The following is a 23,641-nucleotide window of genomic DNA, read 5'->3' on the forward strand; positions in this document are numbered from 1 at the left end:
TTTTAAGCAAAAAGTAGAATTTATTTGAAAAATGGCTTACACAATTTTTAGGGAAATAAGTGAATAAAGAGGCCAACAAATTTTTTTTTTTCTTGATCAAACCCTCTAAATATGTTCTGTGGAGAAAAAAATTAGACATTTATTTTTTATATATTCTTTTTTTTTTCTTAATCACATATTTACCAGAGCGGCGAAAGATTTGAAAATTACCATTGAATTCCCATGGAAATATGAACTTTTCTTAAATTTGGCATAAAATGTTTACAAATTGACAATTCTATACTCCCTTCTTTATATACATAAAAAGAAAATTGTTTAACTGTTTTTTGTAAATTTAAAACAAATTCACAATAAAATATATATACATACATGTAAATATATAAAAAAAAACATATATATATATATATAATTGGCGTTTGAACCCTTTTTGGGTGTTTGGCCGGGCTCCTCCTCCTATGTTGTTCCACAAATGGATGGACCTACAGTTTCAAGTCGATTCGGCACGGCAGATATTTTTTATGAGGAGCTTTTTCATGGCAGAAATACACTCGGAGGTTTGCCATTGCCTGCCGAGGGGTGACCGTTATTAGACAAATGTTTTTCTTAATTCTGGTGTTTCACCGAAATTCGAACCAACGTTCTCTCTGTGAATTCCGAATGGTAATCACGCACCAACCCATTCGGCTACGGTGGGTATATAAATATATATATATTATTTTAATTGTTGTTGTCTTTTTTTGGATATTTCTAAAGAGAAATTCATAGAGGAGATTAACGTATGTCTTTACTTAAGAGTTGAGAGTGGTCAGATTGGATTCAAGTACAGCTGCGTTAGTTGTAGCATAGAACTCTGGAAAATGCTGCAGTAATCGACAGCTCGACGACAGTTGAATATCAAGTTTTGAATAAAATACTGCGCCTCCCACGGCGCATATCCGTGTGTTACGAAATTGAAGGTGTGGCGATAGAACCAAAGTAATTTTCCCACATGTCTAGCACTATTATTGTATAATTTGTGGCCCTTTTTCCGAGTTGGCTTGATGAGCAATGCACTCTATCGTATACTTCTCTGTCACAATAATAGTTTCGTCATTTGATTTAGCCTTTTCGAGTTATTCTGGAAGGAAAAACTCCTCGTTGTTTATTTTTTCCATTATTTTTAGTTATTAAACTTGGTAAAAAAAATTCAAAAACTCTTTAAAATGAAAGACAATTTAATTACGAAAATGTGAGGTCTATGAGCACCCAAATCGGATAGAAAAGGTTTAAGTTATAACAAATTAAATAAAATTCCAACGACAAAAGAGACCTGGGAAGGGGGAAAAAAATTAAAAAAGGGCAACATTGTTTATGCAAGATTACATGTTAAAGCATAGTAAAGGGTTTTCCAGTAACAGGTGTTATTCCCATAAAAGATAAATCGTTTCGTTGCTTGTGTGGTACGTAGCGTCGTCTTGTTGAAAATAAACGTTGCTCAGATCAATACCATCCAATTCCGGTCATAAAAAATCCTCAGTCATCCCTCGATAGTGCAATCCATTCTTCGTAACTGTTGCTCCAGCTTCATTTTCGTAAAAGTAAGGTCCAACGACTCTGCCGGACCATAAACCGCATCAAACAGTCACACGTTGAGTATTGAGAGACTTTTCAACAATAACTCTTAGATTTTCTGAGCTCCAGATCCGACAATTTCGCTTGTTGGAGAAGCCACCGAGGTGGGAATGGGCCTCATCACTCAAGATGATTTTTTAATGGAATTCCGGATCATTTTCATGCATTTCAACCACCCAATCAGCAAAGACACGACGTTGTTGATGATCAGCCAACTTCAGTTCTTATGTTAACAGGACTTTATAAACGATAACACCCAAATCTTTATGCAAAATACGGTGTAATGACGTTTATGGAATGCCTCAAAAGAACGACGAGGAATGGACAAACCTGGGTTTTCTTCAACACTTTCGGCTACAATAGCAATATTTTCGGCTGTTCTTGAGCAACGTACACGGGTTTTATTTTTCACATTTCATTTCCAATTTCTGTATTGCGGTCTGTGGTGCTTCACGATGAACCAAAAGTGTTCGAGTTTAACGAACCGTCTCTGCCAAATTTTCATCATTTTTATAGTGAATTTGAATAATTTCAATGCATTGTTTAAGTGTGTATCGTTCCATTTTTATCAATGGCGTAGTTTCTACTTGTCAGATATCAAAAAAAGACAGCTTCAAAGGTGACATCTACCGAAATAGCGTGGTATTCGAAATAACAACTGTTATTGGAAAACCCTTTATCTCATGGCAAAGTGAAAAGAGTGTCCGCTGTGAGCACACCACTCAACATGCCAGTAACATTTTTTCACACCTATTTAAAATTTACATGTCATTAAAAATTGAGCGAAAACTGATAGTTTGTTTGCGAGTGAAGTGCTTGAGTTCAAATACTCCGAAGACATTGCATTTTTAAGCAAGACGTCATAACTTGGTAACTATTTGACCAATTCGATTCTAACAAATTGCATTGTATGGGCTTTTAATATAATATTTATAATACGCAACTTATTCAATAACATATAGGTGTATAGTTACCACCATCAGCCATAATGGCTGCACATCTTTGAGTCATACTTTCTGTTAATTCCAGCGCAAGTTCTGGAGGTAATCGGCTCCAACTCAGCCGAATTTGCCTTGATAACTCTAACTAACAAATATGGACAGTATTTGTTTGTCTTTGAGTTTTCGTTTAACTATTACCTAAATAGTTTAAATAGAGTTGGCATCAGGCAACTGTGAGAGTCAATCCAACATTTCAATCTCATTTTGGTGTTTGCACTGTACACATCATCGACTTCGAAGCTTGGGTCATTGCCTTCTTGTAAAATTCAAGGTAGGTTCTTCCGAACATTTTTGTAGCAGATGGTAGTAATGATTTGTGTTAAATTTTCTTCACACAAACAAACGGCAAAATCCTATTTCGGAGAAGCAGCCCAAACATGGACCCCGAATGCTTAACAGTTCCTGCAACTATTCGCTCAAGACTAAAATACACCCGTGAATATTGCGTTCTGAATTTGTTTTAGCCCATGCAAGTCTTCAAATATTTTGCTGCAGAGACATGAGGCATTTTTGGACCTATAGGGTGTACATACATAAGAATTTCAAGCAGTAATCGTGTTTCATGTGCGGGACTCATTTCCTAAAAAAACATACGTTTTCTAAATTTGTCTAACAGATTGCAATACGCATATTGTGGAAAGGATACACCTACTTAGCAGCATTCAATTTCTTTTATAACGGAACTCTAAGACTGAATTTTTCCGGTCACGTCTCCATTAAACACATTGTAAACTTTTTTTATGCATTTTTGTGTCATTACAGGATGCGTGCGATATTTGAGAACAACTGGAAAGTGTAATTAACTAGTTTTTATTTTGATATTTTTCCTTATTTTATTTTTACACAACATTAACTTATTATATATGTATAAAAGCATTTAATAAATCTTCCATTAGCTGCAATAACCTTCTCCAACCTGGTCCAGATACGATTGCATTCCCGCATCAAATGCTCCTTATTCATATTAACCAGCCTCCGGAGAATAAATGCTGTTATGAGGATGCTTATTGGTTCCACTCTCAACTGCATCCCATACGTATTAATCCAGGCGATTAAGGTTCGGGAAGTTCGGCGGCCATAAGTTCGGACTTATGTGAACATTTTCAGCCATCCAATCTTGTGTCTCCATGACTTTGTGCGAAGAAGCAGAGTACGGGCTGCCCCGCGTACGCTATCAATCCAAGATTTCATTACTGTCTATAGAACCTAAATATATTCAGCAGACTTCACTTGGAATCCTTGGGTACAAAACTGCAGTGGCACGACATGTCCTTTGTTGCTCACAACACCCAAAACCATAACAGTGGCTGAAAACTTCGTGTGCCTGACAACATAACCATCTATCATTTCCGCGGTTGATCACAATTTTTCTCGTCAGAAAAAAAGCCTAACATGTCAGACACTTCATGGTCCCCCTGGAACGGGCCCCCTCTTGCAATTGTTGAATAAATTTTGCACATCGGACAGTGTCCAAAAGTTGTCCGTATTTTTTGCATTTCGCAACAGATTCTGCGTCACCGTCTGATTCACGGCGAACTTTATTAACAAACGAACGGGCACACTTAGGAGTATTAGATATTTCTAAATCAGTGTGATTTTCCACATGACGATAACTGCACATCTTATCATTTCTTGAGTTAAGTTGTAGTTCTATATTCCTTATCTGAAAAAGACATCCTAGGTTGTTCAATATGTTTTGCTGTTCGATAAGAAAAACACAATTTTATGGTTTCAGTATACTCTCCCTGAACATCAATAGTACGGGATTCCAAATCATGAATTTCATCCTTGAATTGAGAATCTGGAAGGGCTAATAAACACGCTTCCACAGCTGTTACGAACTCATTATTCGACGAGAAACGCTTTCCACACATGATTTTTTAGGTCTGGAAACAGATGGATGTAGCTAGGAGCAAAATTGGTGAGTAAGGTGGATACTACAAAATGTGAGATCTAATTCATATCGATTGTCGAAATGCTCTTGTGACTAGGTGCACGGTGCATAGTCCAGATGAAAAAGATTTATTTTTTTTGCAAATTGGGCCTTTGTTCACGAATTTTTTCCTTCAGCTGGTCTAATATTCAGAATTTATTGTTTTATCAGTGTGCAAGTAATACACAAACAAAATTCCTCGCGTATACCAAAAAACGGATGCGAACACCTTCTTGACCGCTTTCTGGACACAAACTAGGTGCAACTTCGATGAGTGTACTCGTATAAACTAATAACAAAATTGCTATATGTATTGGGCTCCAAACCAAACGAAGTTCTCTATGTGGCCATTACCTCTACAAGAAGCTACGGTTTTTCCCGATATTAGCGTCAGGGACAGAACGATTTTTTTCGCCGAAATTGAATTATATGGACACGGACAGCACGTGGTTCCCACTCCGCTAAACTTGTTTCGTTTCTGGGTGCTCTGAAATCTCAATACTATACTACAGTCCACCAATACTATCAAGCTCATCATACTCAAATTCAGCGGGGTCCATTCAGCAAATTCATTGAAAATTGGCCCATGCGTGTTCGTACCACCGTGCAAAGCTGTACATTGAAACGATGTCATTTTGGAAACGAAATAAATTACTAAGCATCGAGACAAGCAAATACTATACTAAGCGAGGCAGCATTGAGGAGCCGGTGGCATATGCGCTAAAACGTAAAGTTTCAGCAAAAAAAAAAATTTATTTAAGTTAGAGGCTTGTTTATTATAAATAAATATTATAATGTAAATAGTCGCAAATGCGCGCTAGCAATTACACAATCAGATACTTAATTGTGTATTTGTTCAAATGATTTACAATTTAAAAAGGCATTTTGTTTTAATTTTTGTTTTTTTTTAATCTCTATCAATTCAGTTAAAACGTGATGCATAAGTAAACATAATGAATTAGCTAAGGTTTTAACTCTTTCAAGCCCAATATTACACAACTCACGCAACGATGGGAAAAATGTCCCAATTTTTCCAATAACAGACTTTGGGTTTTATTTATGAAAAATTGAGCTTTGGTCGGACTCGATTTTCTGAATACAAGGTTCGTTCTATATGTTCATTCTGTTCGAATTACTACTATTATTTGCTATCGTGCCGGCTGGAGGCGCAAAGTGCCGATACATATCCATTGGGGTCGAATTGCAGTTTCTGACTTTATCTGCGGCCAAGTGAGCGAGTTGTCAGATGTCGTGAAGTCGGCAATTCTGTTTCAAGGGATAGTCAAAAAGGAATTTCGGAAGCAAAGTGAAGGAGCATATTTTTAGCAAATAAACTCTTGGTTTTTGCACCCCAATCGTGCACAGCCTTAAAATTGTATACACTGTTCGTGATTTCCCAAAAGCTCGGCCAATAATCGTATAGTCCTAAAATAATCGAATTCATATAATTTGTCTTTGCCATTTTTTTTTCCAAAACTCAAATTCGTGTCGATTAACGACATAAAGCAGAATTCATAGCAAAAACTCGATTTCGGAAAATTTCTTTCATTTTAGATGACCTGTGAGAGGGAGCTGGAACATGTCAAAATAGCGAACTTATGTAAGTCAAAATTTTAAGTTTGGATCTAAAATGAGGTACGGAATCTTCTATGTAGTTATATTCACTCAGTCATGCAAATCACAATCAGAAAAGTAGAGATAAGCTAACGCCCACTTGATTTGGTATTATATCAACTGCTGAACTTAAACAAAAACAAACCATAGGAGTTACTGTTGTAGAAGCAGACTTTTTCCTAATTTGTTTCTGTCGCCCCACGTAAAGCTTCCTTTCACCATTTGCGTCTTCAATTCTAATCAATGCTTGTAGGCAATTTTCTGTGCTAGCCTCCGTGGCCCATACAACTTGCGAGATGTTCGGCACCCCCGGCTCCTTCAAAACCTTCATAAACTCAATGCCGACCTTCTAGCAGGTGCCATTGACCTGCATAGATCCAAGGATAGCTTGGTTATCAAATTAAGTGGAAATAAAATGTATTCTTGTGAGCGAACTTGTGCGTAAAGGACAACTGTCTTCTAGATTGCATCAAAGGCATTTCAATGGTCAGTGGCATTCTAAATAAATACTAATACGTAGCCTATTGTTAAGCATCGAGTCATCAGTAAAGATGTTCATAGACTTGGAGTCCAGGCTCTTCAAATTTTGCCATATCAATGAACTTTCAGTCGAGTTCAAGACACTTAGCCGAAGTAATGCAATTCGCGATATTTTGCCATGGCTTTACACTTTGAGTAATAGGATGTTTTCCCATTCGCTGAATGTTATTCAAATTAGCGAAATTATAGAATTGGTTTAGATAGCCCGCCAGATGGCAAGGGCATAGGAAGCCCATTATGATAGCCAGAAAAGGTTTCCTAGTCCCAGTTCCATATGCCTTTCAAGCCATTTGGAGAAAACTGAAGCGCATAATTGTAGAAAGTGTAATCAAATATGTAGAAAGTGTTCTCCTCTTCCTCATCCCCCTACAACTCCATGTTGTACGAATTGTAAATAAAATTGTCGAATATTAGAGTACCAAGAAAATAGGGAACTACGGAAGCAACAGCTCAAGGTTCTATCCTATTCAGTTAGCTTTCGTATTTACGCAAGTATGAGCTCCTTTTCTTAATGGCTAGGTCACGAAAGGGTTAAATGACCATTTTTTATGTGCGAGGGTGTGTATAAATATTCTCTTATATGTTCGTAAATAAGTACCATATGTGCATATATTTTTTAATCATATTTATACAAATCTTATCCAGTTCTCTTTATGTACGATAAGTAGGAAAACAGTAATATATTTACATGCTCTTTGGGGCTCTTACGCAGAAATTCAGTACGCGTCGAGTCGTTCAGAGGACACTTGGGCAACCGATAGCTGCTGCTTGTACTCCACCATTTCAAAAGCTGCTATTTCCGCCTACCAAGTTAGTGAATTAGTGAATCAGTAGAGAAATGGTGTCAAAAACAAACCTTCCAAACTTCTCGGAAACAAAGCGTGAGTTTCTCACGAACTTTTCGCATAACTAAATCGAAATGTGAGGGTTGAGATATTAAAAAAGCTTATGCTTTTCTTTTTTTTTTTGTTTTATTTTCAACTTTAGTACCGATTTTTGGACGGCGTCATGTACAGTGTTTGCTGCTATTTTGTGGCCTTTCGACCATTTATGGGATGCGTGCCAATCTTTCGGTTGCTATAGTTGCAATGATGGATAAAAATACAACGAATCCTGATTTCCCGGTGAGTACGATAATGAACATATATATAGTACATAGATACATATAGTGTTAGTGAAAAATGGTGTTATATATATTATAAAAAAATTTAAATGAAAATTAGTGTCAAGCCATGTGACCTTTAATCTATTATATATATTAATATATTATATTACGAGGCAAGAGCAAATATATTTATTATAAAAAATTCCAAGCCAAAGAGGAGATAAAAACAAACTGGAATTTCCCAACGAAATATTTAACTCGAAATAACGCTCGGCCGCATGTTGCTCAACCTGTCAAAAAATACCTTGGAACGCTTGGCTGGGAAGTGTTACCCCACCCGCCGTATAGTCCAGACATAGCTCCCTCCGATTATCATTTGTTCCGGCATATGAGTCTCGATTTGGCGGACCAGCGGTTCTCCTCGTACGAGGCTACCAAAATATGGGTTGAGTCATGGATAGCCAAGCAGCGGCCAGAATTTTGGAGAAACGGCATCCGGAAATTGCCCGAAAGATGGGCGAAAGTTGTAGCTAGCGATGGCCAATACTTCGAATAAAATATTTTGTACCGTTTTTTCACAATAAAGCCCCAAATCTTCGAAAAAAACCTTTAAAACTAATTCAACCTCCCAATAATTTTAGTAAAATTTACACAGCCATCCACCTTGAGCCCATGAGCTTAACTCCGAGCATTATTTGAAAGAAAAAGTGTAGCACCGTCAACAGAAAAAAGTATCAAAAATTCTTTAAGGCCACTTTAAACTGTCAATGGGCAGTACAAAGAAATAGGCAGCATACAAAACTCATACATAGAACCATTCTAAAGACTCCAACAAAAAATGTATATGTTTTGATGAAAATTTGTTGATTTTTTTTTTAATTTGTACAAAGCTTGAAACTTTGAGTTATTTGGATTTGTTCTAGTACATAAAAGCAACTTTTTATAAAAAATTAAAAATATTAAATAACAAATAAATAAGTAGTCAAAACATTGCAATATGTTGCAAATATTAAAAAAAAATAATAATAATAAAATAATATTAGTTTGGGGATAAATAAATCCATTATTTTCACGGCAGATAGTTGTAGTGAGCGATATCTCGTAAAGTATAGATCAAACAATTCAAAGTTTATGCTCATTGCCAAGGTGGTATTTCACACTAAATAAATTATTTTGCTGTTTTTGTTTGTTCCGTTCAGTTGTAAGTTACTGTGTGCTAACAATGGAAGTCAACAAAGAGAAAATTCGGCACATTTTATAGTTTTTCTTTGATAAATTAGTAGTCGTAGCATCGCTCAGGAGCTAAAGATCGACCATAAAACAATTTGCGCAAAATAAAAAAATAAGAGTAATGGATTTCTTTTCGCCCAAACTAATAAGTGACGCTGCTATTATTTCAAACACATGTGATTATGAAATGTTCAACGTTTATGAATTCCACCTTTTTATAAACTAAATTTTAAACAACTTTACAACTGATACGTAATAATGCTAATTTAAACTTTATTCTATTTTCAGGAGTACAAATGGTCAGAGCAGACAAAATCCAAGGTGCTCAGCAGTTTCTTTTGCGGCTACATATGCACTCAACTACCTGCCGGTGGCTGGGCGCGTCGTTTCGGTGGCAAAGTGATGCTAATGTTCACAGTAACTAGCAGCAGTATCATATCCATACTCACACCGCTTGGTGTGAGCATCGGCGACTGGCAATTGCTATGTGCTTTACGATTTCTACAAGGTTTTGGACAAGGTGCGACAATACCAGCCATGGCAACGATATTGGCCAAGTGGTCGCCAGTTGAGGAGCGTAGCTCTTTGGCAACTTATGTGTTTTCTGGTGCACAATTCGGCACCGTTATAATGTTAGCTTCCAGCGGAGCACTTGCTTCCTCCAGTTTGGGTTGGCCGAGTATTTTTTACATACCTGGTGGTTTGGGATTATTCTGGATCTTAATTTGGCTGTTCTACGGTGCCAGTTCACCCAGCGATTGTAAAGTTATTTCTGAGGCCGAACGTTCGTATATTGAAATGTCATTGAGTAAACATGCGAAACGTGAAGATCATGAAATGCCAAATAAAGTGCCTTGGTGTAAGATATTAACGTCTGCACCATTTCTGGCATTACTAGTTACACACTGTGGACACACGTGGACCTTCTGGACACTACTCACCCAAATACCATCGTACATGAAGAGCGTTTTGGGCAAGGATATCAAAAGTAATGCGCTGCTCTCATCCCTCCCATATCTTTCGATGGTGATTTTAGGATTGGTCTGTTGTCCTTTTGTTAATGCATTAGAAAAATCGAAGCTAATCAGCACAACCGTCAGCAGAAAAATCTTCAATACAATCGGTCAATGGATACCGGTAATCACATTCATTTGGTTGGGCTATGTGAATGCAGAACAAAGTGATTTGGCTGTAGCCCTGTTGACTGTAACTGTTTCGCTTAGTGCGATAACACATTTTGGTTGGCAGGTGAATCATATCGATCTATCACCGCACTTTACTGGCACATTGGTGGGAATATCCAATACTATGGCCAATGTGATGAGTATCATAGCTCCCCTAGTGGTTGGATACATCGTAATTGATCCGGTTAGTTTTTTTTTTTTTTTGTTTATTGAAAAACAATAATTTTAATAGCTTATTAATTCTTATCAATGTATATATTTTTTCACTCTTCTTAGACGAATCCAGTGCAATGGCGTGTAATATTTTTCATAGCAGGTGGTTTCAACTTCGTTGGGAATCTACTTTTCATCACATTTGGTACAGCGAAAGTGCAGCCATGGCACGGTGAGGAGCTTAAGGTGCACGAACTTAAGCCACTTAACGAAGATTTGGTGACGGTTAAGGTGACGCAGGAAGAAAAGGAAGAGAAAGAAAGAGAGGAAGAAGAAGCGGGGTTAAAGCAATTGTTACAACTAGATAATAAGACTTAGATAAATAAAAAAAATTGTATACAAATAGACTTAAAACAATTTACGAGTATAATCAAAAATGTAATGCGAAGAGCTAAAGTGAAGCATACGCAATTAATCATTTAGGAAATAATATAATTTTTGACACCTAAATGGAAATTAGCATTCAGTAAATGAAAACACACATTATTTTATTTATTGCAATTTTTATTCAATTAATTTTTTTTTTTTGGTTGGGTTTTTTTCTAAATGCCAGAGCTATGGGTGTGAAACCGGGATTGATGCATATATGGCGCTAACTACCAAAATAGGCATTCGTTATACTGCAACGACCGGGTGATCGATGTTGAAATGGGCATATAAAAACAAGAAATAGTTTAGTTTAGAAATAACAGCGAAGGTCGCTTGCGTACCATTGCGCATTGGTTATCCGTCTTTATTTTAAAGAACCCCAGCTGAAATTTTCCAAGAAATATTTTTGTGGAAAATTTGAACCTTCAATCGAGCCCCCAAACTTAATATATTTAATTTTATTTAAATAAAGAACAAAATGGCACACCTAGTAAGAAATATTTGACTCAAGTGTTGCATAAAAATATGCGGCATGAAATTTTATTTTCGACTCTTGAAAACAATATTAGTGGTGGATGTAGTTTTATAAGTGTTTTTTTTTCAAACAACTTAGATCAACTTAAGACCAACTTTGGAAAACTTCAATATACCAAAAAAAAATGAGTGAAGTTTATGGACAATACGACAGGTATTCCTATATTCTGCAGCGCTTCTTCTTTCATTATTGCTATACCACATTCTTGTCTTCTTTTGGTTGTTGCACAGTGTTTTACAAACGCATCTTAATATTCGTTATCATAAGTAAATATTTCAAATATAAATTAAATCTACAACTTATTTACTTTCATTTCACTATTGTAAAATACATACAAATCACGCATTTATTAGAATTATTTGCATACTTTACTTAACCCTCTAGTACCCAAGACCGCCTGTAGACGGCCTAAGTTTATTTCACGCTTATTCCCTTTTAAAATACCATTTCGTTACTTTTTAAACTCTTTCTAATTCCGGAAAGTCCCAAAATTATTGCTGGTGCATTTGCAGCAGCGTCTTGTTTTGTAATCAGCCGTCATAGTCATTTAAAGTCGGAAAATAGTGAAAAGCGGTCAAATTAATTATTCTGCAAAAGTGGTGTATTTTAAAAATTAAATAAAAATATTAGAAGTGTATTTAGCTTATAATAAAAATTATCATAGTGTTGCTGGTTGTGTTCAAAATACGAAAGTTAAAAATAATAACAGAAAAAAAGTGTTTCCTGTATTTTATAAACCTTTGAAGACAGCCCGTCTAGAGGCGGTCCTGGGATAACTCGGAATAAATAACATTATGCGGTAAGTTTGAAATTTTGATATTTTTAGAGGGGGGCTAAGCTTAAAGTTTTGGTTTTTTAGAAATGGATCAACGACAAAAGTGTAAATTATCATCCCTCAATGATGAAGATATTGCAACATTTTTGGATTTATTGGAAATCGACGATGATACAGACGTGGAAGAAGATTTGGAAGATCTTTTAGGCGAAGATGTGGACGATGCAGAATTACCTATCGACACTGGAATTGACGAGGTGATTAACAGGGCGGTATATTTGTCAGATTCTATGCTGGAATCAGAAGTGTGTGGCAATTTATGTACATGTTGTCAATTTATGTCTCGTTGATCATTTCAATAACAGGTTTCAGTCCATTCCGATGACTCAACGTTTATGTGACGATGAACAAATGTGCGCACCGAAGATGAGGACTTTCCTTCGACAATATCTGCCAGATAAATCACATAAATGGGGTATAAAACTCTTCGTTTTGTGTGACTCCTTCGGATTTTGTTATAACTTCGAAATATATTGCGGCGCAGGAGACAATGCTGTTCTGACTGATACACCAGATCTTGGGGCATCAGCGAATGTGGTGGTCCGATTGTCCCGTAATATTCCAGATTTTAAAAACCATATAACATATTTCGACAACTATTACACGTCACTGCCACTTCTGGTTTATCTAAAATCACGCGGAATACATTCGCTGGGAACTATTCGTTCAAATCGAATTCCGAATTGCAAACTTCCGACAGATCTTGATCTCAGGAAACAACCCCGTGGATATTCAACTGAATTTTGTGGATCTGCTTTAGGAGTTGACATTTCTTTATCAGTTTGGAAGGACAATAAAATAGTGTGACTCGCATCGAGTTACGCAGGCGAAAAGCCCTTCCAGAATGAAACAAATGTTATAAATAAGGTGTCGCGGTTCGTCCGCTCAGAAAAAAAATTTGTTGATGTCGATTGCCCCAATGCAGTCCGTGAATATAATAGTCATATATGGGGGGCGTCGACCTCATGGATGGACTAATTGGGCGATATAAGATTCCGGTAAAGAGCAATAAGTACACAAACCGACTTTTTAATCACCTGCTTGATATGGCCATGATAAACGCTTATGTTTTGTTCAGAAGAATTAACAAGATTGACACGCATGCTAGGCAGTACCAACTGCCGAACTTCCGGGCAGAGATCGCATACGTACTATGCAAACAACAATATTCTTCAATACCAAGAGCTCCAGGTCGTCCATGACAAACTCCTCAAGTAAAATTTACTGGAAGAAAAGCTCGACGTTCGCTACGATGGAGTTGGACATTTTGCAAAGTTTTTATCACGCACCGGTAAAAATAGGTGCGAATATCCTGGCTGCACCTCCGAAACTCAAATCGTGTGCCGAAAATGGAATCTGAATCTTTGTTTTTCCCAGCAAAAGGACTGCTTTCACAATTTTCACCATAAATAATTTGCACCAACTGCCTATTTATGCCCAAAAGCATGCCTTTCTTTTGTGGACATTTTTCTAAAACTATTTGAAATAAGACTGACTGTTTGTTTTGTATTGATTTCTGTTAAAAACTTTCTGTTTTGTTCAATAAAAGTACGTAATACACTGAATTTGCAAGTTTTTCATTTAGATTTTTTTTTTGGCGTTCTTTCCCAAAGCCGCCTGCAGGCGGTGTAAGGTTTTATCCCTATATAATCGGATCAAGGAACAAAATTTCACTTTCTTGATAAAGAACCTATAATTTTACCATAATCCCCACCCAAAGCAATTTTTTTCATTCAAAAATAAAATTTGGGCACTAGAGGGTTAACTACTTAATTCTCATGCATATAAATAGACATCCGTGTATGTATGTATGTGTTCATGTTAGTACATACATATATTATCGCGTGGACTTGGAACGTTTTTGTCTTGACGAATTTCGCTAAGCCTCCGGTGCCTCTGAAGAAGAAGAAGGAACGACAATATCGACGGTCAAGGGAATGGCAGACGTAGAAATAGAATACAGTAAAATAATATAATAAAATCAAGCAATAATTCAGATTTGATATATGCTGGCCACCCGCGTTGGGAATGTTTCATTTTACTGAGAAGGCTGCGTTGAGTGTACGAGAGTTTGAAACTTAGCTTAAAAAAAATGAAATGCCTGTAGTTCTTTATTCCTGGCTTCTTCAGCTTTCTAAATCGTTAAGCGTAAGATGCTTGACTTAAATTTTTTGCAAAATGTGGTTATTTCACGAATATAAATAACTTTTTATTTTAACGGGGTTTTTTTCTTTTCCTTTTTTGAAAAAGGGTGCATATATCAACATTTTTCAAAACAAAATCTACAATTTTAATGCTTATGCGTAATGCTTAAGGGCTCTGGTACTTATAAGCCTCAATTGCAAAAATAATCCTAACTCATAACAAAATCAGCTCTTATTGCTTTCCATCTTATTTAAATATTTGTAAAAGTTGTTTAGATTGGGAAAACTAATAAAAATCGTAATACTACTTTTTGAGTTACTGCCACTTAAATTTCAAAATTTAAAAACATTTTGAAGCTTTTGAAAACATGTATGTACATGAATATTTATTCATTCTTTTTAGTTTATAAATTTTTGTAAAAAACATTATTAAAAATATTAAAATGAAAGACAATTTGATTACAAATATTTTTAGTCTATAAGCGATTAAATCGTACACAGAAAAGAAAAGTTATGGTAAATTAAATAAAAGCAGCCAACTTCAATGTTTTCTCTTTCAGTTTTCCGATTTAGACGTTGAAATGAAAAAACACGAAGGTATCACTGAGGGTCGTAAGAGGTTATGAGATTTACTATTAGCTCTATCTTAATACCCTATTTGCACATTTCACAATCCACCAACGATACCAGCGATTGTGCTGAAAGTAAAACACATAACTTTAATTATCTTTTGTCTCTCCAGCCAAAGCGCACGTAGTTCTTAAGTTACTGGGCTATGTTATGTGGAACATGAGAGCAGATATCCTTCTAATCGCCTTAACACGTATGGGTCTTCTTTACAGAACACTTAATAAATATATGGATATATAACTTATCTTTCCACTCAAACAATTATATGAAAAGTGCAAGTTAAAAATTTGGCCAAAGGTTTCGATAGCTTCTTTAGCTTAAGAACTGGTGCCAATCTGACAGGGGACACCATTGCATTTAGAAAGCGCTAATTAAGTAGAATCAACTTTTGCACCAAAAAAAAGTGTTGAAAATCCGCACCCAGGGCTATTACTGATTTTGCAATATGTCTGTTTTTTTTTAGTTTTTGGGGCCGCTGAGCATAAAAACAAAATATACACTCAATAGAACGTAAACAGTCCAGAAGTTCTGGAACTCAATAAATACAAATGTCTTGTCCTAAACACGAAGTCAAACTTATTTGTTGTAGTTTATTTTTACATTAATTCTTCCTCTTCTATTACAAAACAGTCGACAATTCAATTCGATAGTCTTCACAAACTCACCCGCACTTATTTCTGGGTGACTTTGGTCTAATGAAAACAGAAATTACTTTCTCAAAAAGGCTCTCAACCAAGGCTGATAGGGTTGTTAGGTGGAGAGGTTTGGTCATCCGCTATGGTAAAAAATAAAATTGTGACAGTAACTTCGACTGTCACGTCACAGGGTACTTGGCAGTGGAATTCTGCCTGCTAATTTCCCTCGCACTCACACACCCGTCCAATTAGACCTTCTTAAGAAGGCAATGAAGTAAGTTGATTTTTTGCCTGTATTACCAACACTACTTCAGTGTTTTCGTAAACAAACCGTTGTAATGACCCATGTGACGTCAGCAAATCAGCTGCTTTTTTCAAAATCGCTGAGAGCCAGTTAACGGTCCGATGTTAGTCATAACTCTAAATTCTTTTCACCATGCTTTCAATAGCCCGAGAACCGACAAAAAAACTCTAAACTGCCAGTTTCGAACACCCACGGGCGACCTCGGGAGAGCAAAGAAACATACTGAAAATTTGAAAGGAGCCCCAAGCCTCAGTGTCTGCATATTATTATACTACAGACATAGTTCTATGATTTGTATCTCATACCTGGTATATGCTGGTATATGAAAGACGTCTAGGTTGTCCAGCAAAGCCTCCTCCTCCGACGTCATGATCGTCGTTGAGTCATCACTATACTATATATAAGTGTCTGTGAACGAATATGTGAAGTTACAATTCTAATGTGAAGTTCTTCTACCTGATAGAATTTACGGAATCATTGTGCTAGCTTGCCATCTCTTATGTCTCTTAACATCTCCTGGAACTAAGGTTCAATAAATAATTTCCCACATTTTCCTCAGCACTAATATTGCACAGAGATACATTGTGTTAACATTCGTTGTTATGCTTATACAATAACTTGTTTATAATAAATAAAAAATTCTTTTTAGCGCCTTATTACCTTAATCCATTTACATATAAGTGACGCCAATTATATCCAGTTTATGCCACTTGGATTGTGGTCACACAACAAATAATTTACAATTGCTCCTTCTTTTAGATGGTTAGATAATCTGTAACTTAACTTAAGATTATTACTTAACAGACTGATTATTCTTTACAGTATTGCCACACAAATTTAATTAAGGCGCATTATTAGCCAATGGAAAAGTTTTTAGTCACAATTCTTATCAATGTAAAATAAATCAGTGCACTTTTGTGCCATCTACATAGCATCAAGGTTGCTTAGATTTCTTTATGCATATGTATCTATACTTATTAGTGATGGAAATCCCGAGGACCCGGGATTTCGGTATATTTAACTCCCTAAAATGTCGGCATTATTAGCCAGCAATCTCGTGATTTTGGGAATTCGTCATTTCTTGCGAAGCACATAAAATGGTGGCATGACTTTAACTTTTAACTTTCTAGCAGATGTGGATATGTTTGAACGGTTTTGTTTTACTTTTCTTTAAAGCCCACTTACATATGTATTACTTATTAAAAAATAGGATAATTTTCCAGCAATATTGATGCAATTTTATCAAATTAATCTTTTGCAAAATACTGAATATAAATCGCGGGATTAATTTCGGGATCGCGGAGATTCTGAAAAGCCTAGAATCGTAGAAATGTATGATCGTGAAAAAATGTTTATTCCTCATATACTTATGTACATATTTTATTCGTGGAGATGTTCATTGAACCCCACCCGTTCTAAGAAGTTCATTGTCAACTGCAACGAAGTTAAAATAAATATTTAGTTAAAAATTTCTATTTGAAGAAAACAGGCTTTTTCTCCCAGATACTGAGGGAATTTATTTACACGTTTATGAGCAACTGAACAGTGCTAAACAAAAATGATCATTAATGATAATGAAAAAAAGGTCTACATTAAAAAGAGGACACTAAGAAAATGAGCTTCCGTAGCTAATATTAATACCTTTCTCAGGCAACTTTACAGCAGATAGTAAATTGACAAATAAATGTAGTTTTCAGTCTAATATCCAGAGCACAGAAAATTGAACAAGTGAACGTTGTGTGTAGAGCGTTCTTCAAACTATTTTTGTTGTAAACAACTTTATTCCACTTACATTTTTTCTTTTCTGCTCTCTTTCATGCTTACTTTGGTTATTGTAACTAAATTTTTTCATTTTTATTTAAAGGGTTTTTCAATAAGGGCGGGTAGATGTGTAGAATGTTATTCGTGGCGTTTGCTGTGTGGCACGTAGCGCCGTCCTGCTGGAACCACATGTCGTCTAGGTCCATATGGTTCAATATGGGCCATAAGAAATTGGAAGGGTCACCACGTCTACCGAAAAATGGGGGCAATGCGCGCAACGTTTGCGTTAATGAACACTCATTTTGATAATAAAGTTTTACCATTTGAACGTGCTGTTCAATCGTGTAACTTGCCATGATGATTTGGCATAAACAACTGTATAATAAACAAAAGATTTGACAGATGCCACCAAAACAAAATGGCTGCCACAGGGCGCCAAAATCGACCCGCGCCAATTGAAAACCCCTTTACTAACAATCCGTGTTTGGTTACTCTTTTCTTAAATCTCCCTCATGCCTTATCTGCACCGAAGTTTTGGCACAGTTATCCACTTCAATTTGCAATCATCTTGAAAATTCCTTTCCGACCAAGCAATAAAAAAATGCACCCAAGAATTCACATGTGGGATAGCACAACGAATGAGATCAAAGTTTGATAAAAATGATTCAACCTCCGAATTTACTTGGAGCGCGTCTTCTTTTAGGCATAACCGAAATCGCTACTGGCCGTCGAGACATTGCCCAGTAGAATGAACGTAGCCGCGTAGTAGAGAAAATGTAAATCATCAAATGTTTTATTTATCATTTGCTCACTTTAAGGAGAGCACGAAAGCACGATAGTATGATAGTTCTCCCACTGATATGTGACCTAACCTAACCACTTAACTAACCTTACCTATCTAACCTAACTATTTAAGTCTGTGTAAAAACAAAAATTAAACACAAACCTCATGCAATCTCCTGGTAACACTAGTGATCAGTTTTGGTATATGTGTGGGTCCTGAAAAAAATCAAACTTATTCTTACCTAACTTCGAGTTAACAAAATATTTTAAGAAAGTCTTACAATATTTTGATAACACTTTGGTAAATAAGATTCTGGTTTCACTAGCATCAGTATATTTTACCAAATTTTAATTGCGTTTGAATTGCAAATGAAAGGTAGCATATCGAGCTCACATTTAAACGCTTCAGTGTGGGGTAAATTTTGGTAGTCACTGTACAAGCGCTTGTGTTTACTGAATTATGCATTTGTAGAATCAAAACAAACACAGAATTAAGTAATAATCTGATTACTCAACAACGTAAATTTATACTAATTATTAGGTCGCACGATCTTTCTTAGGAGAGCAGCGTGTATACTTATAAATATAAATAAAAACTCACCATAGCTGCCCGTTTCCGTAGACGTTGCCGTAGAAACCTACGTAATCAGCGCTACGAGCCTATTGAATTGGATGACGGGAATACCGCTTCGCTAAAGCTAGCGCTGATTATTTAATAGAACTCCTTAATCCTGAAGATCTAAAGAAATAGCAGAGAACTTCCGATTGCAGTCAGCCACCAGCTTTGGACAGCATCACGGTTTTTAAGAAGGAAGAGCCAATAAAGTGATATTATTATCAGTATTCCATAGCAGAACTTCGCGACTGTTTTTTCCTTGACAACCGCAACTTGAAAATGAAATTATTTATCAAATTGCTTGCTGCCCGCATCGTGACAAATTGTAGGTAAGTTTGAGTAATTTTAAACGCAAAACTTTCACGCGTAAATGCACAGTAAAATCATGGTGGAAGGAATACAGAGTTGGCGACATCAGCGTACCTCTATCCTGCGCTTAGTAAATTAGGCAAAGTCAGCTGATTTGTTGACGTAATAGTACAATATTTGTACTAACGTTGTTGTTGTTTTATTTTGTCATTTTTATTGTTATTCACAAGTACATTTGCCCTACAACACTGTTATCTTTCTTCTTAATTCAATTATTACGCCACAGTCAGAAAAACTCTCACGGAATTCGCAATCTTGTAGTCTAACACAATGTACAAAATGCAAATGTGCGGCCAATATCAAACCCTTACTCGACTCTCACCGAGTTTAAGGAATCAGATGATAAGCTTACGTAAGAGGGGTTATGACAGTGGTCTGTTCACCACGGAAGTTGGTCAAAACTGAGATTGTCTTGAAGCATGACTGATTAGAACAAATGTAAGAAAAATAAGTGTAAACTGAGCGAGCAACATTCAGCTAACAAAACCCGCGTGAAATAACATCCATGGTTACCCGCACAATTTTGCTTCAGAAGGTCAAACCCTGCGCTCCATTATCCTTGGCAGTGAAATGCTAGAACACGCGCAAGGGCTTATATGCAAATAAAACAACCAGTAAAGATAGAGAAAGAGAGCCACTATGGCATGACTTTCCATATCTTGACATACACATCTTTCTACGGGCTGCATTTACGGGCTACGTATGCGTCGATAATTGCACCCTAAGACAGTAAACAGTTGTTGTGCGTAACGAGATAGAAATTTTATGATTAGATTTAGATTTGATACAAGTTATTCTACAAATAGAAGATATTGTGTATGTTTGTATATCCTTTTTTTTAACCAATTACCTTAAGTAGGCTACAGACGACGTGCATGCACGCGAGCATGCTCGCCAACGTGTTCGCTGTCGTTTGCCACATACGGCGAGCAGCTCATATGTGATTTTATGTTGATAGCGTAAAGATGGATAGCAAAACCGGGGATGATGCGATTGCAATGTTTGTTATTTATGCCTGTTTCAAAAGAAACAGAAATTATAAAAATTATAACTGCAAAAAAATACATTAACTAAATCCACTACCTTAAGGTTCCTTGCCTCAGGACAAAGTTAGGACAGCTTTAAATTCTTGACAAATATTTCACATCAGTCCATCTGCTTACTAGTAGTAGAAACATGTTAAGGAATTATTTCTGCACTAAAGCTATTTATTCAGGTAAGTAAACTAACCCTTTGTGGAACAACATCCAGAAGCACACCACAAATGCAGGGTGAACGATTTGAAGTGTTACCTATTCAAAACACCATAACTTTTTTGTGTGAAATTAGTTTTTATTGATTTCAAAGACAAAACTGTTCAAAATTGATTACAATTTTAACATATATTCACTTCAGCTCGATATGACCACCTTTTGCCTTGACTATAGCCTTCAAACGGTCAAAAAATGGGTTGCATGCTCCACAAATGTGATCTTGAGGTATTTTGGCCCATTCTCGTATAATCGCTTTTTACAGCGCATCCATACTGGCATATTTTTTAGTCCTCACCTTGTTCTCCAAAATGGACCAGATGGAATAGTCCATCGGATTAGCGTCTGGCGAATTCGAAAGCCATTGTGTGGACGAAATGAAGTGTGGAACATGATTTTTAACCATTCTTGGTTCACACGAGCTTTATGAGACGGTGCCGAGTCCTGTTGGAACGTCCATGGTCTACGACGGAAATGTTTGCGTGTCAATGGCTCTAAAGCAGCCTATAAAACATTTTCCCGATCATCAGTCGCCTTCACTTTGACACCAGGCTCGATAAAAACGATTGGAGAGCGTCCATGAGCGGTCACTGCGGCCCAAACCATTACTTGCGATGGGAAATGGCTGCGAGTGGCCATATGTAGGCTCAAATGGTCGTTTGAGCGTTCGGTCAAGTAAACACGATCGTTTTGAGTGTTTATGAACTACTCAATTGGGAAATTTTTTTCATCAGAAAACACAGTGTTAAGAAATTCGCCACGTTCGTGCAAGCGCAACAACTCCTCTGCTCTTTCGCACCGAACTTTTTTTTGCTGGGGTGAAAGATAGTTTGCTTTTTGGAACTTGTAAGCCTTGACCTTGAGCTCATTTTTCAATATGCGTCGAATGCTGTCTTGCGATATTTTCAGTTCTTTGGCCATTTTTCTTCCACTTCGACGTGGATTTCGTTCAAGTCGAGCCTTCACTTTCCGAACCACACTATTACGTTTGAATTCTATCACAGAAAAAAAAATTCAACAAAACTGAGACGCAAATGCTTTTAATGTCATGAGCTGTTTTACAGATACAAGCAGTGTGAAGTTGGTAACACTTCATATCGATCACCCTGTAGGAAGAGGAGCTCGGCCAAACACCCAAAAAAGAGTGTACGCCCCAAACTAACTAAACTAACCCATTGCACCCGAGGTGTAAAAACATCGAGAGGTGCTTTTTATATGTCGGAATTAGAGAACAAAAACAAATTTTAATCATCGAAAATCACTTTATTGTTTTTCAAAATATTCTCCATGAAGATCTATACACTTTTCATGCGTTTGAACCAATTGTCGAAGCACTTTTGCCACTCTGAATGAGGTACCTCCAAAACATGCATTCTGAATGCCGCAACCGCTTCTTCAGGTGTCGAAAAACGTTGACCTCTCAGTTTGTTTTTTACGTACGGGAATAAAAAGAAGTCATTCGGTGCCAAGTCAGGACTATACGGCGGATGACCCATTAATTCGATGTTTTGGGTGCTCAAAAATGCAGTTGTTTGAGCCGATGTGTGAGAGCTCGCATTGTCCTGGTGAAGAGTGATCCGTCTTTGGCGATTGGTTTTCCTAATTTCTTGGAAGACAACTGGCAAACAAATGGTTGTGTACCACTCAGAATTTACTGTTCTGCGTTGTTCTAGTGGTACGGTTGCGACATGGCCAGTTTTTTCGAAAAAACAGGCCACCTTTTGCTTGGAAGTGCTCCGTGCGCGAACAACTTTTGTTGGATTTGGCTCATCTTGAAACACCCATACAGTCGACTGCTGTTTACTTTCGGGCTCATACACGTAAATCCATGATTCATCACCTATCACGATGTCATAGACGTGTTTCGAAGTCCCGCGATGGTATTTTTTGAGCATTTCCTTCGACCAATCGACACGAGCCTTTTTTTGAGCGATTGACAAATTATGTGGGATCCAACGCGAACAAATTTTTTTGACAGTCAAATGTTTATGCAATATTGAATGTATGCTGGTCCCACTAATGCCTAAGATTGTCTCAATCTCACGATAGGTCACATGACGATCTTGCAATATCAGTTCGCGCACAACATCAATGGTTTTCGGAACAACAACTGATTTTGGACGACCTTCACGAAATTCGTCTTGGAGTGAACTACGACCACGATTGAATTCACCATACCATCGATAAACACTGGTCCTTGATGGAGCTTCATCCCCAAAAAATGAATTAAGTTCATCCATGCAATGTTGCTGAGTTAATCCACGTCGAAAGTTGTAAAAAATAATCGCACGAAAATGTTCACGATTTAATTCCATTTTTGGACCGAGATGAATCTTTTAAGTTACTGTAAGCAACACAAATAGCGCTGGTATTTCAAAACGTTCTGAGTACGTAAAAGCCAAAAAATGTCAAACTTTGCGATGCAGCTGTCAGTTGCCAGATTGCAACACCAGGGTTGCCAAGTCCCGACATATACAAGGCACCCCTCGTAGCCATTATCAGATTTTTTTATTTTTCCTTTTTTATTTTTTATTTATTGTTTGTCTATGAGTATATGAACACTGACGAGATTCAGATTTTTCCATTTCTTTTATTTTTTGAAGTTCATGTAATGAAATAATTTTTTTAGCCTACTCTGTCGTGGTATTAACATCACTTTCTTTACAAGTTTGCCTTGCTCAAATATCTTGGACTTTATTATTTGCAATAATACTGGCTTGTTTTTTAGGTACTCAATTAATTGCACTATTAATTTTTGGTTCAGGCTCAAAATTTTTCACCGATGTGCACACTTCAAGCATCAACACAAAATGAGACAGTTGTTTTTGTTTTCAATGTAATGTTCACGCACCGCAAACGACGAACATGTTCGCAAACCACTGAGCGCGAGCATGCTCGCAATCTTGTTCATCGTCTGTAGCCTGCTTTAAACAACAATTTGTACGATTTTATTTGTTGCCTTAGAGGCTAATGATGTTA

General features: G+C 36.7%; 1 protein-coding gene across 1 annotated transcript; it reads left to right on the forward strand.

The window, feature by feature from the left end:
- Positions 1-7,397: 7,397 nt before the first annotated feature.
- LOC128866059 (putative inorganic phosphate cotransporter) lies at positions 7,398-10,908 on the forward strand. The gene is made up of 4 exons (XM_054106545.1): positions 7,398-7,580; positions 7,687-7,823; positions 9,323-10,402; positions 10,495-10,908. The coding sequence occupies exons 1-4, from the start codon at positions 7,538-7,540 to the stop codon at positions 10,747-10,749; spliced, it is 1,515 nt and encodes a 504-aa protein (XP_053962520.1). The 5' UTR covers positions 7,398-7,537; the 3' UTR covers positions 10,750-10,908.
- The last annotated feature ends 12,733 nt before the right edge of the window (positions 10,909-23,641 follow it).

This window comes from Anastrepha ludens, chromosome 6, assembly GCF_028408465.1.
Source record: "Anastrepha ludens isolate Willacy chromosome 6, idAnaLude1.1, whole genome shotgun sequence".
NCBI classification, from domain to species: Eukaryota; Metazoa; Arthropoda; class Insecta; order Diptera; family Tephritidae; genus Anastrepha; species Anastrepha ludens.

What these genes read in the sequence shown, in the direction of transcription:
- LOC128866059 (XM_054106545.1), top strand. Translation starts at nt 7,538, where the DNA reads ATGGTGTCAAAAACAAACCTTCCAAACTTCTCGGAAACAAAGC. An exon ending in CAACGAATCCTGATTTCCCG is followed by an intron (nt 7,824 to 9,322) that starts GTGAGTACGATA and finishes TTCTATTTTCAG; the next exon opens with GAGTACAAATGGTCAGAGCA. An exon ending in GATACATCGTAATTGATCCG is followed by an intron (nt 10,403 to 10,494) that starts GTTAGTTTTTTT and finishes CACTCTTCTTAG; the next exon opens with ACGAATCCAGTGCAATGGCG.